Consider the following 14,244-nt stretch of genomic DNA (forward strand, 5'->3'; position numbering starts at 1 on the left):
TTAGAACATAAGCAAATGTAGAAGCATAACAAGCTTTTGCAATGCAATAGGCCTGGCATTTGCGAGAGTTAGAGCTATTGGCAGTGTAAATGACAATGTCTTTTACCTATGTGCTTTCCTTTACAGTACAGAGGCCTTTGGGACTTAAGAAGTGTTTTGCAAAGCAGTATATTATCCTGGGTGATGTGCCACTAAGTATTGAATAGCTATACAATTACTATACACTGGGCCATGCAGTCTGATTCACAAATATATGCAGTTAGCTGAATGAAGTCAAGTGACGAGGGATTTTTCTTTTTTAGCTAGGTCATCAAATTTGAGGAAGAATTTGCCTTACAAACAGTCAAATGTAAATTTACCTTTCCCCAGTTGTGTACTATTTTCAGGAAAAGCGCTATATCAGATGAGATAAGAGAACTAGAACACAGCTGAACAATTGGCAAAAGTGACCCCGAATTGAAGAACACATTAAGTTCAATGCTAGAATGTGTAGTTAAAATTAGCTGCACCTCACTGGTGCACAAAGTAAGCAGTGATGCGGGAGGGGGGTGGTTGACGGGTCAAGCAGCTAAGCACATTTCAGAAGTTGTTTTTACTTATTCCAGATTGGCTTGGATAGTACTGTACTGATACAAAGCTTTTTTACTAGAAAGATACATTACTTTTGTCATTTTCCAATTTGGCTTGCGCAGCACAACGCTTAAAGGCTTTGCTGTAACGTGGCATTAGAGGCTTTGTCACTTTTCCCTCAGTGTAAATTGCAATTTAGCTCAAATATTGCAAGAACAACTTGCATTTTTAAATTGTCTCCGTGAGATAGAGATCTATTCCTAAACTCAGGGATTTACTCAGAGCTGCTCAATCGGTGTGTTTATAACTATGCTGGCCTGCTTAATAACTTTCGACATAGAAATTACATTTGTCAACCAATAATATCATGTGTTCACCACGAATGAAGGAATCAAAGTGAAGTAAATTCAAGTGACTGCAGAGGGAAAAGCTGGGCCGGAGTATGGCGTACATGGAGTCATCCGGTACCCTTCAATGCAGTCATGAGCCTTCTACCTTAACATGTAGCTTTCCAATGAGAAGCAGCATGAAATGGTTGATAATTCTAATCATGGAAAAACTTGCTTCAGATTAAAGGTATATCGGAAGGATAACTAAATGAGACCATTATTTAATGCAGAGCCTGTGTACTTTTGTACATGTGTACTGAACTCCCCCTAACCTCTTGGGTAAAATAGGAGTTTCATTCTCTGTCTTCTGAACTTAAGGCGTCCGTAGGGGGGAGTGCTCTGATGGAGAGAAATGCGATCTGGAGAAGTGAGATCATTCCTCGAGTGAGTCAGAAGTAATGGTAATTAACTCACGCAAGAAACTGTGTGCGTTCTACCTTCAGTCTGAAATTGCACCACAGGCAATCTCTGTCACATGGATGTCCAATGAGTGTCACTAACGCACTGGAAATGGTCTGTTCGTTGTAACAATGCATTTTACAAAGATGCAATTGGCCCTTGAGATAAGACATCCATTCAGCAGGAAGGGATCAGATGCCTCCTTCCTTCTTACAAAGACAAAAGGAAGCCCAAACCAAACAAACATCCTAACCAAAAAAGCCCGACTGACTGTGGACATCGAAAAGTGCACAAAAGCAATTAAAATAAAACGATGAGCAAAAGGGCGGGAGGCACATCGCAGGGGGCAGCACCAACACAACTGTGGCATCAAGAGAAGGAGGGAGGAATGCTATGGCACCAAGGCTGAACACAGACAGATTGGAACAGCGCAGGACACCAAGAAAAAACAAGCATTAAAAATGCAATAGGTCTCACATTTACAACAGTTTGAGCTATTAACACTGCAAAAGGCAATGCCTTTTATTTTTGTTTTTAAAAGATAAATAAAAGGCATTGTCATTTACAATGCCAATAGTTTAAACTTGCGTAAATGCGAGGCCTATTGCATTGCAAATGCTTGTCTCATGCTGGAACCGTAATCCTGCCTTCCTGTCCCTGCCTAGAGGGCAGCTAAGCAATGAGCTTCCCGGAGATAAGACCTGATTTATTATGAGGTCTGTGAGCTCGACATGAAGGCCCCTTGATGTTTTCCATCCCCGGGGTTGGGGGGATTTATGGCCTTCACAGACGCCTGCCAGAAGCTTTTTAAATGTTAGCTGTATCTGGGTCCGTGTTGTAATTGTGTGTGCTGCGTGCAAAAAAAGGATGGCAGCTGCTAGCTGCAGCCATTCAAAGCGTGGCTGTAAACAAAAAGAAAATAAGCAAAGAAGAGAGAGCAAAGGGGGTGGGGGAAGCCCCCCGCAGACCCCAGTTGCAGTGCTTAACGGAGACACCACGAATGGGGGGTGATGTCCCCTCCACTGCCTGAGACACCACCCAGGCCTGCGAATGATGGAGGTGATGGTGACCACAGGACGGGGCTGATGGGAGCGGTGTGACACCGTCCCTGTAACCGGCATCCGATGCGCAGGAGGGTTTCCGCTGCAAGGATGGCTCTCCTCCAGTTAACCACCCGCAGGCAGGCTCTGGGGGTGGTGGGTGAAGGGGGCGGGTGCTGCTGGCAGCTGCTCTCGGAGGTGAGAAGTTAGCAGGCACGTTTCCTGTGAGACACACAACACGGTCTCTTCCTTTGCAGAGGTCCTAACATTAGTACAAATACTGAAGTGCCTAAACACGGATAAAGCTGTCCCTATGTACATACAAGAAGGCTAATGAATGTGTGATGACTCTTAAACATTAAGGTGCAAAACAGTACACGTGCAACTAAGGTGGAAAAGCTTACAGGAATATCTGTAAAGTGCTTCATTCATGCTAAACGTTGCATGGACAAGTGTAATTTTTTTAAAAAGAATTACGATTAGAGTCTGTAAATAAAAGAAAAATAGTAACTACATAAAGGTACTATGGTAGCATGTAAAGTGATTGAACAGCGCTTTTTGCTTGCTTGCGTGAGGAAGAGAAGTAAGAGGGGAACTTAGCATCTTATGAAACTCTTCCGTGCAGTAAGGGAGGGGGAGGAGCAGGTGAGAGGGGGGAGCCGGCCATGCGAGGAAAGGAATGCTAGAAACCAGGATAGCAGCTGTGTGCGTGCACGACATCGCGAACGCAAGCTGGAGGCCTGAAAAAAGCCACTAGGTTAGCACTTCCAAAACCCGCTTACTAAAACTCTCGCCAGACCAGCGCTATAAGCGCTGCCTCAGGCGAGACCTAAATAGTCCCCTGAAGAAGAGACAAAGAACTAAAGCATAATAAGACAGTACTTCGTCCCTGCTGCGTGGGAGGAACTGAAGAGAAAAAGGAGGGACAAAGAGGCAGGACTGACCATTAGCAAGCAAGTATTTTTAAAGGACACTGAAACAAACAAATCCAAAGCAGGGGGGTGGCTTTAGCCTGCAACAAAGTTACAACTAAAAAGCAGCACAGGACAACCAGAAACCTTAGGTGCATTATCTTAATTCAGACAGAATGATTCAACTGTGAAACTCGAGCCGCATCGCTCTCTAGATTTAAATACGTTTTTATACATTTTAAAAAGTTCCTAAATTTGAAAGGTGTTGCAGACATAGAATAAAAGGAAACCAAACTTACCATCTCTATCTTCATCATGAACATTGATGTACAAATACTCCATTCCTCGCCCCTTCTTGTATTCCTCTATTCCCTGAAGTTTGCCAATAAGGCTAGTTTTTCCCGCTCCATCTTCACCTGCAAAAAAACACAAATATGTAAGCTCAATGCCAAGTAAATGCACTGATGAGCACTTACATTTAGAATATAACTGTTCTACATTCCCAAAATAGATTTGAATTATGTAGATAAATATCTTTTTAGTTTTCAAACATGTTTACTTTATGGATGTAGCCTGTAATGTAGAGGCATCAGCACCCAGACACGGCCACTCGCTAGCATACAGGGTTTAAAAGACATCCTCTGGGGGAGAGTATTGAGATCTTGTTTTTCACTTGCTGCACAGCAAGTATTCTGGATATTCTAAGGAGGGAATCAAATGTATCCACCTCTTCAACACTCTCAATAGATTAAACTTCCAGCCACACCTCCGTATTTTTGCAACTAGACATTGAGCCTCCTCCTATCACTGATCAGGCTCCACCTGGTTTCCTATCCACCATATAAGTGCTCAAACCAGTGTTGCTTAAATATTTGTGAACATATCAGTATTTATCCTTTAACTCTTTGGTTCCTTACTTTGTGACCTCCATTTTAAAGGGGCACTGTAATTCTTTTACTGTTTCATAGCAGGAGAGTTGGGCCGTTAAAGACTACAAATACCGTGCAAACTATGCAAAAATATCTGGAGGAAGAAATCACGTGGACACTACAAGCCACAAACAAAACCTGTTGAGGACGTCTGGTGTTTGACACCTAGTCAGAGAACTCCAAGGCTGCAGCTTGCTAAGGTAATAGCCACTCACAAGCACAACCATGGGGTTAACAAATTTAAAAGCCATTGTGATAGGCAACAATAGGGAAAACACAAATCCTGGAAGATTAACAGAAGCAGGACTCTGTATTCAGACAGCTGGATCCTTTCCCGAATCTCCCCCCGCTGAACAGAAAACATCATATCGAGGACGATGCCAAAAATAGAATGAGGTGCAATAGTATTCGGTTCTTCATTATGGCAGAAAAGGCAAAAGCAGGTCTACAAATTGACAATTTTGTCAAAAAGGTCATCTACAGCAGACTAGGCAAAAAGCACCCAGATCCTCGAGCAGACATCCTAGCACCATTTGTGAACCTCCGCTCCAAACCAAGATTCTAGAAAGATGCTTGGACAATGAGTGGCAAACTACAACTCAAGGACAAGCAAATATATCTTGATAACGATTACACAATGGCTCCCCAAAGAAGGGGTTCCAACTTCAGGGAGCTTACGCACCAATAGCTTTAGCAAAAGTGGGGGATCTGTATTGGAAAGAGGCATAAAGAATTTGACTGCATTTTTAGAAGCAGAGGACACACTGAAAAAGGTGGGAGTCACAGTAACAAAAGAAGCCAACCCTTAAGAAGGCGTTGCATCCGCAAGCTAGACTGGCACCAGTTGCCATACGGGAAACATCGAACAGAAGGATGGAGGTCATTTGCAAATCTACTCAAGTCAGACTAGACTCCAGAGGCTAGAATTTAACAACTGTATACTCTCAATTTTACTGCTTACGGCAGGTCATGTTTCTTGGTTCCCCCAGATCAGGGAAAACACAGCACAAATACAATTGCCCCAAATCTCTATGTGATATCAAACATGTGGTTAGTCGCAATATTCTCAAGTACTAATCAGTAAAGAGCCTTTGTGGTCTCAACTTCCGAAATAAGTGTTGGGCATGATTTTCTTCATACGTTATCCTTTTGATCACTAGTTGTATGCTTGCTCCCAAACAAACCCGTGATTTATTTTTCCCCATTTCTAAATCCACATACAGCCTCTGCTAATTCCCAGACTAGGTCCCCCAAAAATCCAGGCCACCAGAATTCAAGCCTTATATGGTTCCAGTAGTCTAATCCCAAATGAAACGCTGGAGCTGCCTGCGAATGGCATGTCCACCTGATTTAGCCACACTCCTGCGTCTCACAGTCTAGCAAAAGTGGGTATTTTCCCTTCAGAACACAAGCGTGAAATAGAGAGAAATATGCCATGGGCGGCATACATCATAGGTATAAGTAATGTCCTCTTAATGTCCCTAAATAGAAACGCCCTAAATTATGGACTGAAAAGGTTCACATCAATAACAGAATAGCAACTTGGCTCTGCTCTAAGAAATTAACATTTCCAAACCGTAGCATGCTAAGTCGGTCATAGAGTGGATGCATAAAGAATATTCATAAAAGGGAAAATTAAGCATCTCAAAAGGGGTGGGGCTATTGTGCCACAAGGGGCTACAATTCTCCTAACAGTTAATCAGTACGCAAACTGTAGGGTTGACATACTCATAGCTTCAATAAATTGGAGTAAAGCAATTGTACTAAATTTATATGCACCCATGAGGGAAAAAAAACAGTCAGGCCAGATGTATCAAAAGACCATTTGCAAAAGGTGGTCGCTAAATTGCACACACATTTCTTGCAACCAGTCTTTAATTTTGAGATGCCACCTTTGCACTAATAGGTGACACTTTAAAATGTCTAGTCGCAGGGGATTGTGGGATCACCTCCATAATGAATGTTAATTAAGCAGGACACTATTTGCAACCCCCTGAGATTTTCTCTATAATGGTCCAGTGGCTGTGGTTAACTATAGGGGCTTCATTTCATGACCATTCAAGGTTTTGAGAGGCAGAATAAAGGTTTGCCAGTTATCTCAATTGTTCTGCCAATGATTCTGGTTGAAACAATTGCCAGTAGCTATTCGTCATTACAAAGACATATTTTGGTTAGCTATACAGGCAGGATAACGAAAACTGATGTTACATGCCGATGATGTGCTGGTGTTGTAACCAGAGCCTGACATTTCCATCCTGGCCCTTTTATTCTAAATCTCCTCTTTCACTCTGTATTTGCATTACAGAATACACTGGTTGAAACGTGACAATGATTAAACATATCACCAAAGCGTCACTGGAAGATGCAACTTTTAAGCGGATGAATTGCCAGTCTCAAGTACTTGGGTATCCTGTTCAATAGAGAATTTAAGAAGCATATTGTGGGATAATTTACAACCATTACTAATTAAACTGATAATTTAGTGGTGTGGTCTAAATTACAAATTTCATTTGGGGCAGGGTGCAGGTTATGCAAATGAATACAGCCCTTCGATTGCATTATATATTTCCCACGATCCCCCTAACTTGAGAACTATCATAGGAAAGATCAATGCATTCATTTGGATGGGGTCAGATCTAGATAAATTGCATGTGTCTGAAAAGGCTGGAGGCATGCGATTACCTCAAATGACCCATGCTGCATATATGGCTCCCTCACGGAAGGAATTATCATAGAAGGAAAGAGCCATACTCAGTCCCAAACAAAAAAAAAATTACCCAAAATGCCTTAATACATTTTTCACCACATGTATGGAGTACAGCGCACAAGAAATTTGTTGTAAATGGTAGAATTCATAGGTGTGCCCCACTGTGGTAGCATGAGACAACACTTCTTGAATGAGTATCTATCCTCTAGAAACTATGGAAAGAGAAGAGTATTCTGAGAATCAATGGCCAATTATCCAACGGCACTACTGAATCAAATCAAATAATCTTTATTTGGTTTCAGGTATTAACATCATAAAAGCACACAATAAATATAAAATACAGTAATAAGTCTGGTAAACATAAAACACAGGGGTCAACCGGCGAATTAAAACAACTCGTACCAGTGGGGATACAAGAAGACCACTGGTTACAGTTTCCTAAATGCTGCGTCAATAAAAACAAGTCACCGGGGTCTTTACAGTGAGTACAATTAGACAGAACAGGCTAGTTAATCACAACTGGATCTAAGTCTGAAAGCGGTTTTTAAAAATTCAATTACATAAAAAAGAGTGCTACCTGTCAGCATTTGTAGATAAATAAAAACTGGGCGTACTAGCCTAAAATTAGCCTTTTTCAGGATTGGAATTATAAAAGACTTTCTGGGAGTTTCATAAAAACTACAAAACATCATAAAATGGGTCATGTCCTGAGGAGATGGACCATCACAGCCACAGGACATCAAGGCTTGGCCCTAGGTACAGCCCCAAGGATGAGCAAGAAGGAGGTGGAAAAGGTCAAATCGAAACCTCGTGAGCAGAAATATGTCATGCATGTTAAGAATCCCAGTAAGTCTTGGTGGTTTTTAACATGATAAAACTGTGTATGCTAGGCTTTAGGAGCTCCCTCTCTTCCCTTACCATCACCCTCTGCTCCATGAAACTCCTTTGTGAGGTTCAGGTCTCTCTTGCTTGTCCGGTACGGGTTAGTAAAAACGTCACATCTCCCCACGCCCGTTAAGGTCTCTTCAATATACTTGAGCCATTATACTCGTGTGGCTTGATCAAGGACCAGACAGTCATTTTGAATAAGTTTGTTTAGTGTTGTCCCCTTACAAGCCCATATTTTTAACCATAATGTGACAGGGCGTATCGCTATCAAATCAGTTATGTATTTCATACCAAGCTCCTCATGTATTGTGAAGGAAGGGGTGCCTTGAGGAACAGATAGGAGCCATCTCAGAAACGTATTTTCTACAAGTTGGAGGTCCTCCGTATTAGTGTACCCCCAGATTTCACTGTCATATAATGCTTTGGAGAGACACTTAGCGCTGTAGAGCTTTAACAGGGCTCCCACAGGTCTTTCCCCCAGTCTGGTTGTAAAATTAAATATGGCTCAGGTCTCGCTGGATACATCGTTTCTCTTGCAAGTGAGTTGAGGCCCCCATTTCACTTTATCATCCAATGAAACTCTTACATAAGAAAAAACGCTTGTTCTTGGGATGGTAGTGGACCCTACCTTAAAGGTATATGGCCTACTAGGGCGGGCCCCTATTTGCATAATAAAGGACTTCGACTTATTGACCACGAGGTCCTGCTCCCCCATAAACTGGACGAAGGAATTAATAAAAGTTTGCAACCCCGTTCCGTCCTTGCCATCAGGACGGCATCGTCTGCGTACAGCAGAACAGGAAGACCACGCCGTCCTACCTGCGGAAAATCCACTCTCGTCTTTAAGAGGGTATTCTCTAGGCCATTGATGAATACATTAAATAGGGAAGGGTCCAGGATGCAACCCTGTCTTACCCCTCTCCTGATAGGGAACAAGCGTGAGGCCTTCATGTTTCCAGAATAACGCACAGCCGCCCTGGTATCTTGGTGAAGATCCTGTAGGAAAAGAACTATTTTCTTGTCCACCCCAAAGAGAGCAGGGTCTGCCACAGCCTGCTTCTATTCACGCAATCTAATACGGAAGAAAGGCCCATAAAGACCAAGAAAGTAGTGCCAGTGCGGGCAACCGCGTACTTGTTCACTATCAGGAAGATGTTCAGACACTGCTCTACAGTTGAGCGACCGGAACGAAAACCGTATTGGGAGTTTGACAGAATGTTGTTCTCTGCAGCCCAGGTGGATAGTCTATCTAACAGGATTCGTCCTACCACTTTGACCACAGAGCTCAGCAGAGAAATGGCCCTATAACAGTGTGTACTCTCTCTGTTCCCTCTTTTGAAGATGGGGACAATAGTGAAGGTGGCCCATGAGGCCGGGCAACCAGCCCTGACAGCCGCATTAATGACAGTGGTAAGCACCGGAGCCCAAAACTCCATGATGGACATATAAAGGTCAGGCGGGATATCGTACAGACCAGGGGCCTTATTTTGTATCATGCACTCTATTCCCCACCTCACCTCTTCCTCCAAAACTGTTAATATGGACTTTTCATTTACTCCCCTACTGGATGGTATCAATGTTGTGATACCCCAAACATACCCTCAACGTGGCTAACCCAGTCATCCTCCGTAACATGCGCATCAAGGGCACTAGCAGTCTCTACTCCCAGGATTGGGCTGTTGATAATGCCCCAGAACTTAGTACTGTTCCTAATAGTACTGGGCTCAAATAGCTTATCCCAAGCCTCTTCCTTCAAAACGTCTTTATGTTTTTTTATGGGCTGTTTTGTATTGTGTTCTACGGGTTCCAACTAATCCTCTGTTTCTAGGGACAGCGTGCAAGGCCACCTTAAGGGACCTGGCCGTGCGTGAACATGTTGTGTTGAATCATCTCAGGGACCTGTCTCATTGGTTGTTCGGGGCAGAAATCGCCAGTAAGTTAGCAATGGAACAGGAGATGGATTCAAAAGCTTTAACAACTAGCGTGTCCGGGTGCCACTGGGCAGTCAGACAAACCTGGATTTCCTCTTGGCAGTTGGCTAAAAAGGACTCATGAAAAAGGCTGGGAGTGATTTGCGCCCATTTTAGCCTCCTACCCCAATCTGTGGGCTGTAGGGCACCTCCAACCCTAGTCCCCTTTTCGAGACCTAGTGCAAGCCATCTGGTTTTAAGACACAGAGGATTATGGTCGTTGTGAATACTTGCCTTGACTGAGAAGTCTGATATTAGATGAAATAAGAGGGTGGAAACAGGAATGAAGTCAATAAACAAGTCATTACCTTGCCCTTTGAAGGTTGGTGTGAAAACGCTCTGGGCAGGGTCCAACTAATCCACCGCTGATTGTATATAAAATACTCTCTTCTGAAACAGTTGTCATCTTACTTCTTTAAAAAACAAAAAGTCAGGAAATGGATAGCACAGCTTAGTATGACAGATAACGCAATGAACACCGACCCACGAGCCATAGTCCACAGGTTAGCGCAACACTTTCAACAGGTATACACGTCACAATCAATGATGACACTGGAAGAGGCGCTGACCTATATCAGGGATATAGCGATGCCCAAGCTCGCCCCAGAGACAGCCCTCGCATTGGAGGCGGATCTGACGACTGAAGAGCTCCGGGTGGCAATTGGCTCCTTACAGACGGGAAAGGCGATGGGACCGAATGGAATCCCCATAGAGCTCCATAAAAAGCTGGCGGGGGCAATGGCCCCACACCTGCTTAACATGTACTGTGATAGTTTGACGAAGGGAGAACTCCCGCGGGATCACCGTGTGGCCACAATAGTGGCGATCCCGAAGCCAGTGAAGCCCCCAGAAGAGTGTACATCCTACCGCCCCATTTCCCTAATTAATGCGGAGGCTAAAATATTGGCGAAGGTCCTTGCGTTGCGGCTTACTCCGCATCTCACGACCTTGGTCCACACGGATCAATCAGGGTTTATGCCTAATAGGAATACGGCGTTAAATCTGAGGCGACTGCATGGAGTGATGGCCCGTGTGCCCTTTCTTCAGGAACCAGCAGTTATCCTATCATTGGACGCCCGTATGGCGTTCGATATGGTGGAATGGTCCTTCCTATTTGCGGTGTTAACACACTTGGGGTTTGGCCCACGGTTCTGTGCGTGGGTACGTCTACTCTACACAAAGCCACTGGCCCACGTAGCGGCAAATAGACACATATCTGAGGACTTCCCACTGTCCCGAGGCACGCGTCAGGGGTGTCCGCTGTCACCGTTATTGTTTGCACTAGTGCTGGAACCACTGGCGGCATGGATCAGGTGGGAGCCTCAGATACGCGGACTGAGATGGACAGCAGACTGGGAAGATCGCATATCACTTTATGTGGATGATGTTCTGCTTTATCTGGCCTCACCCAGACGCTCCATCCTGGTACTTCTCAATTTATTTGAACGATTTGGTCACGCATCAGGCTACACTATCAATTGGTCCAAATCAATACTTTTGGTACTCCGGGGCCAACCGCCGCAGCTCCCAGAAGATTCCGATATTTGGGAATCTACATTACAGCGGATCCCGATGAATTTTTTAAGCAAAATCTCATGCTGTCCGGATCTGGGTCCAATGACAGAGAGTCCGAGATCCACGGGAGCGAAGAGAACGTCTCTACGCTCTCACAGGGTCCAGTCCCCTATAGGTAAAGTTACACTACAGGAAGACATAGACCCTCCAGAGGGCGAAGAGACCATAAAGGACCACCAGGTTGTCTGCAGGGATGGAAGGTAAGGGCGTCAGGGTTCCTACAGGGAGACAGAAAAGAACAAGCAATTTGTAATACTTAATCCCTAGTGAACCCCCCTTTCTTTACTCTATATACCTTTACGTTAAATGCCTTCTCATACTTACACCAATAACCTGGGGAAGGTGGACTGAAGGACTCTTCTAAAACGAAGGCAACGAAGGAGGACTCAAAACAAGAAAAGACCTGCTCCTCTCCGAGACACCAGGAGGACGAGGGCAGGCTGTGCACAGTATGGGCGCTTTGAATTTCTCAGGAGTCCATACCAAAATATACCTGCAGAGATTTATGATGCGCTGTGTTGAAGTCCATCACCAAGAGAAGTCTCTCAGTCTATTAAGTCCATTCTCCTTGATGATGTCTTTAGCGGTTTAAACAATACCACAGGATAGTCTATCCAGATGGGGGCATTTGATCGTGTCCAACAATAACAAGGCGTTTCAGTTTTGTAAGCCCTCGTGTGTTACACTGAACTTCTCGGCATTGGAGGGAAAAGGCACTTCAGCGCGAAGCAAGTGCTGACGTTATGGACGAGAAATGGGAGTCCTTTGAAGATCGTAGAAACAGCGCTTCCTCGCGCTAGAGGGAAAGGGCAAATCCGCGCGATGCTAGCGCTGATGGCAGAAACAAAGAAAACTGCAATGAGCAGAACAGCGCTTCCTCGCGCTTGAAGGCAAAAATGTAAATGCGCGCGCTGCAGGCGCGGATGACAGAAACCAGCAAAACGGCAACCTGCCGAACAGCGCTTCCTCGTGCTAGCGGGCCAGAACTCCACACGTACGCGTTACCAACGCGTGGTAGGAAACAAAGGTTAGAACTGACTAACGCTGTCAATTCCGTTGATTCAGGAGTCCAAAAACACTCGGGAACGGAGGCACTCGAGAATCGGTGCAGGCAGGATCCAAACAGGAAACAGGGGCGTGGTCCAAATACAGGAAGTGAGACCAAGCACCTGTGGGTGTAATCAGGCAGCCTATATGCCGGCAGTCGTCACGTGATCAAGTGTAAGGCATCATGGGAAGGCATACAAGGTACTCCCTCTGGCAAAGCATTATGGGACTTGGAGTTTTCCTGTGTTTTGCAACTAAAAAGAGTACAGGAAGCACGACCTCTAACAGTTCTCCCCCCTAACGGTCTAATCACAGGCCTGGGTTTGTTGGGATGCAAGGCGTGAAATCTTCTGACTAAGACAGGGGCGTGTACATTCTCTGCGGGTTCCCAAGTTCTATCTTCGGGGGAATACCCCACCCAATCTATGAGATATTGCAATCTTCCTCGGTGTCTACGAGAATCAACAATGCGTCTGACTTCAAACTCTTGTTCACCGTTGACAGTGATGGGAGGAGGGGGAGGCTCTGTGCTGGAGGGAGGGATGAAGGGTTTGAGGAGAGAAATGTGAAAAACGGGGTGTATATGCATGTCTGGCGGGAGATCTAGTTTCAGGGCTACCGGATTAATGATGCGAGTTATAGGGTAAGGTCCTACCGGGGCCAGAATTTACGCGGACCTGCTAGTCTGAGGTTCTTTGTAGATAACCATACTTGATCCCCTTCAGAGTAGACAGGAGCCGGGCGTCTATGTTTATCCGCCTGTTCTTTCATGTGTTGTTTGGTTACAAGTAATTCTTTAGTAGCTTGTTCCCATATGGCCTTAAGGGTTTTGTGATGTTTGTGTACTGCCGGAATGTTTAGCATTTCTGTGGGTAGCTGGAAAGGGAGGAACTTTGGGTGTTGTCCTGTTACAAAGAAAAAAGGAGATACTTTGGAAGCGGAATGTGTGGAATTATTGTAGGCAAATTCAGCTAAGGGGAGAGCTTGACTCCATTCACTGGTTATAGTGCCCAATAAACATCTCAAAAACTGTTCCAGAGTCTGGTTTGTAATGTAATGTAAAAAGTTCTTGTAAAGCGCAACTTACACCGGACGGTTTCTTGGCGCTAATCACTTACTTGAGAAGAGGCACAGAAGGGGAGAAAAGAGTGCTTATGTATAAATGCTGCGGAAAAGGTGAGTTTTAAGAAGAGACCTAAAGTGAGGGTAAGAGGGAGAAAGTCTAAGTTCCAACGGAAGTGAATTCCAAAAGGAGGGAGCCAGGAAAGAAAATCTGAGGCCTCCGTATTTCTTGCGCCTAAACCTGGGCGTCTGGAGGAGCGCATGGTGAGAGGATCGGAGGTGCCTAGGGGGAACGTAGGGGTGCAGGAGAGAGGAAATGAAAGAAGGGCCAATGCCGGCCACAGATTTATGGGTCAAACAACCAAGTTTGAACTTGCAACGCTCCGAAACAGGAAGCCAGTGAAGGGCTTTGAGCAGAGGGCGAACGTGAAGATGTTTGGGGTGATGATAGATCAGGCGAGCTGCCTGGTTCTGTATCAGCTGTAATCTTTTAATTTGATATTGTGGGATGCCTACATACAGGGCGTTGGCATAGTCAATCCGAGAGATGACTAATGCCAACAGTGCCAGAGTGAGAGCCTCGGTGGTCAAGAAATGTGCTATTTTCCGGATCTTCCTAAGCTGGAAAAAGCAAGAGGACACAGTGGCACTGACCTGGTGTTTCATTGAAAGATCATGGGAAATGTAGACTCCCAGGCTTTTCACCTTGTCAGCCGGACAAGGAGAGGGGCCAAGGGAAGAGGGCCAGAAAGTAGAT

The 14,244-nt window shown here is 44.8% G+C and overlaps 1 protein-coding gene across 1 annotated transcript in view; it reads right to left on the reverse strand.

Moving 5' to 3' along the window:
* DYNC1LI1 (dynein cytoplasmic 1 light intermediate chain 1) overlaps window positions 1-14,244 on the reverse strand; it is a 596,637-nt gene that overhangs the window by 388,850 nt on the left and 193,543 nt on the right. Inside the window, exon 3 of the mRNA XM_085630582.1 lies at window positions 3,609-3,725. Coding sequence (XP_085486708.1) covers window positions 3,609-3,725 — 117 coding nt within the window. The remainder of the gene's footprint in view (window positions 1-3,608; window positions 3,726-14,244) is intronic.

This window comes from Triturus cristatus, chromosome 10, assembly GCF_964204655.1.
Source record: "Triturus cristatus chromosome 10, aTriCri1.1, whole genome shotgun sequence".
Taxonomy (NCBI): Eukaryota; Metazoa; Chordata; class Amphibia; order Caudata; family Salamandridae; genus Triturus; species Triturus cristatus.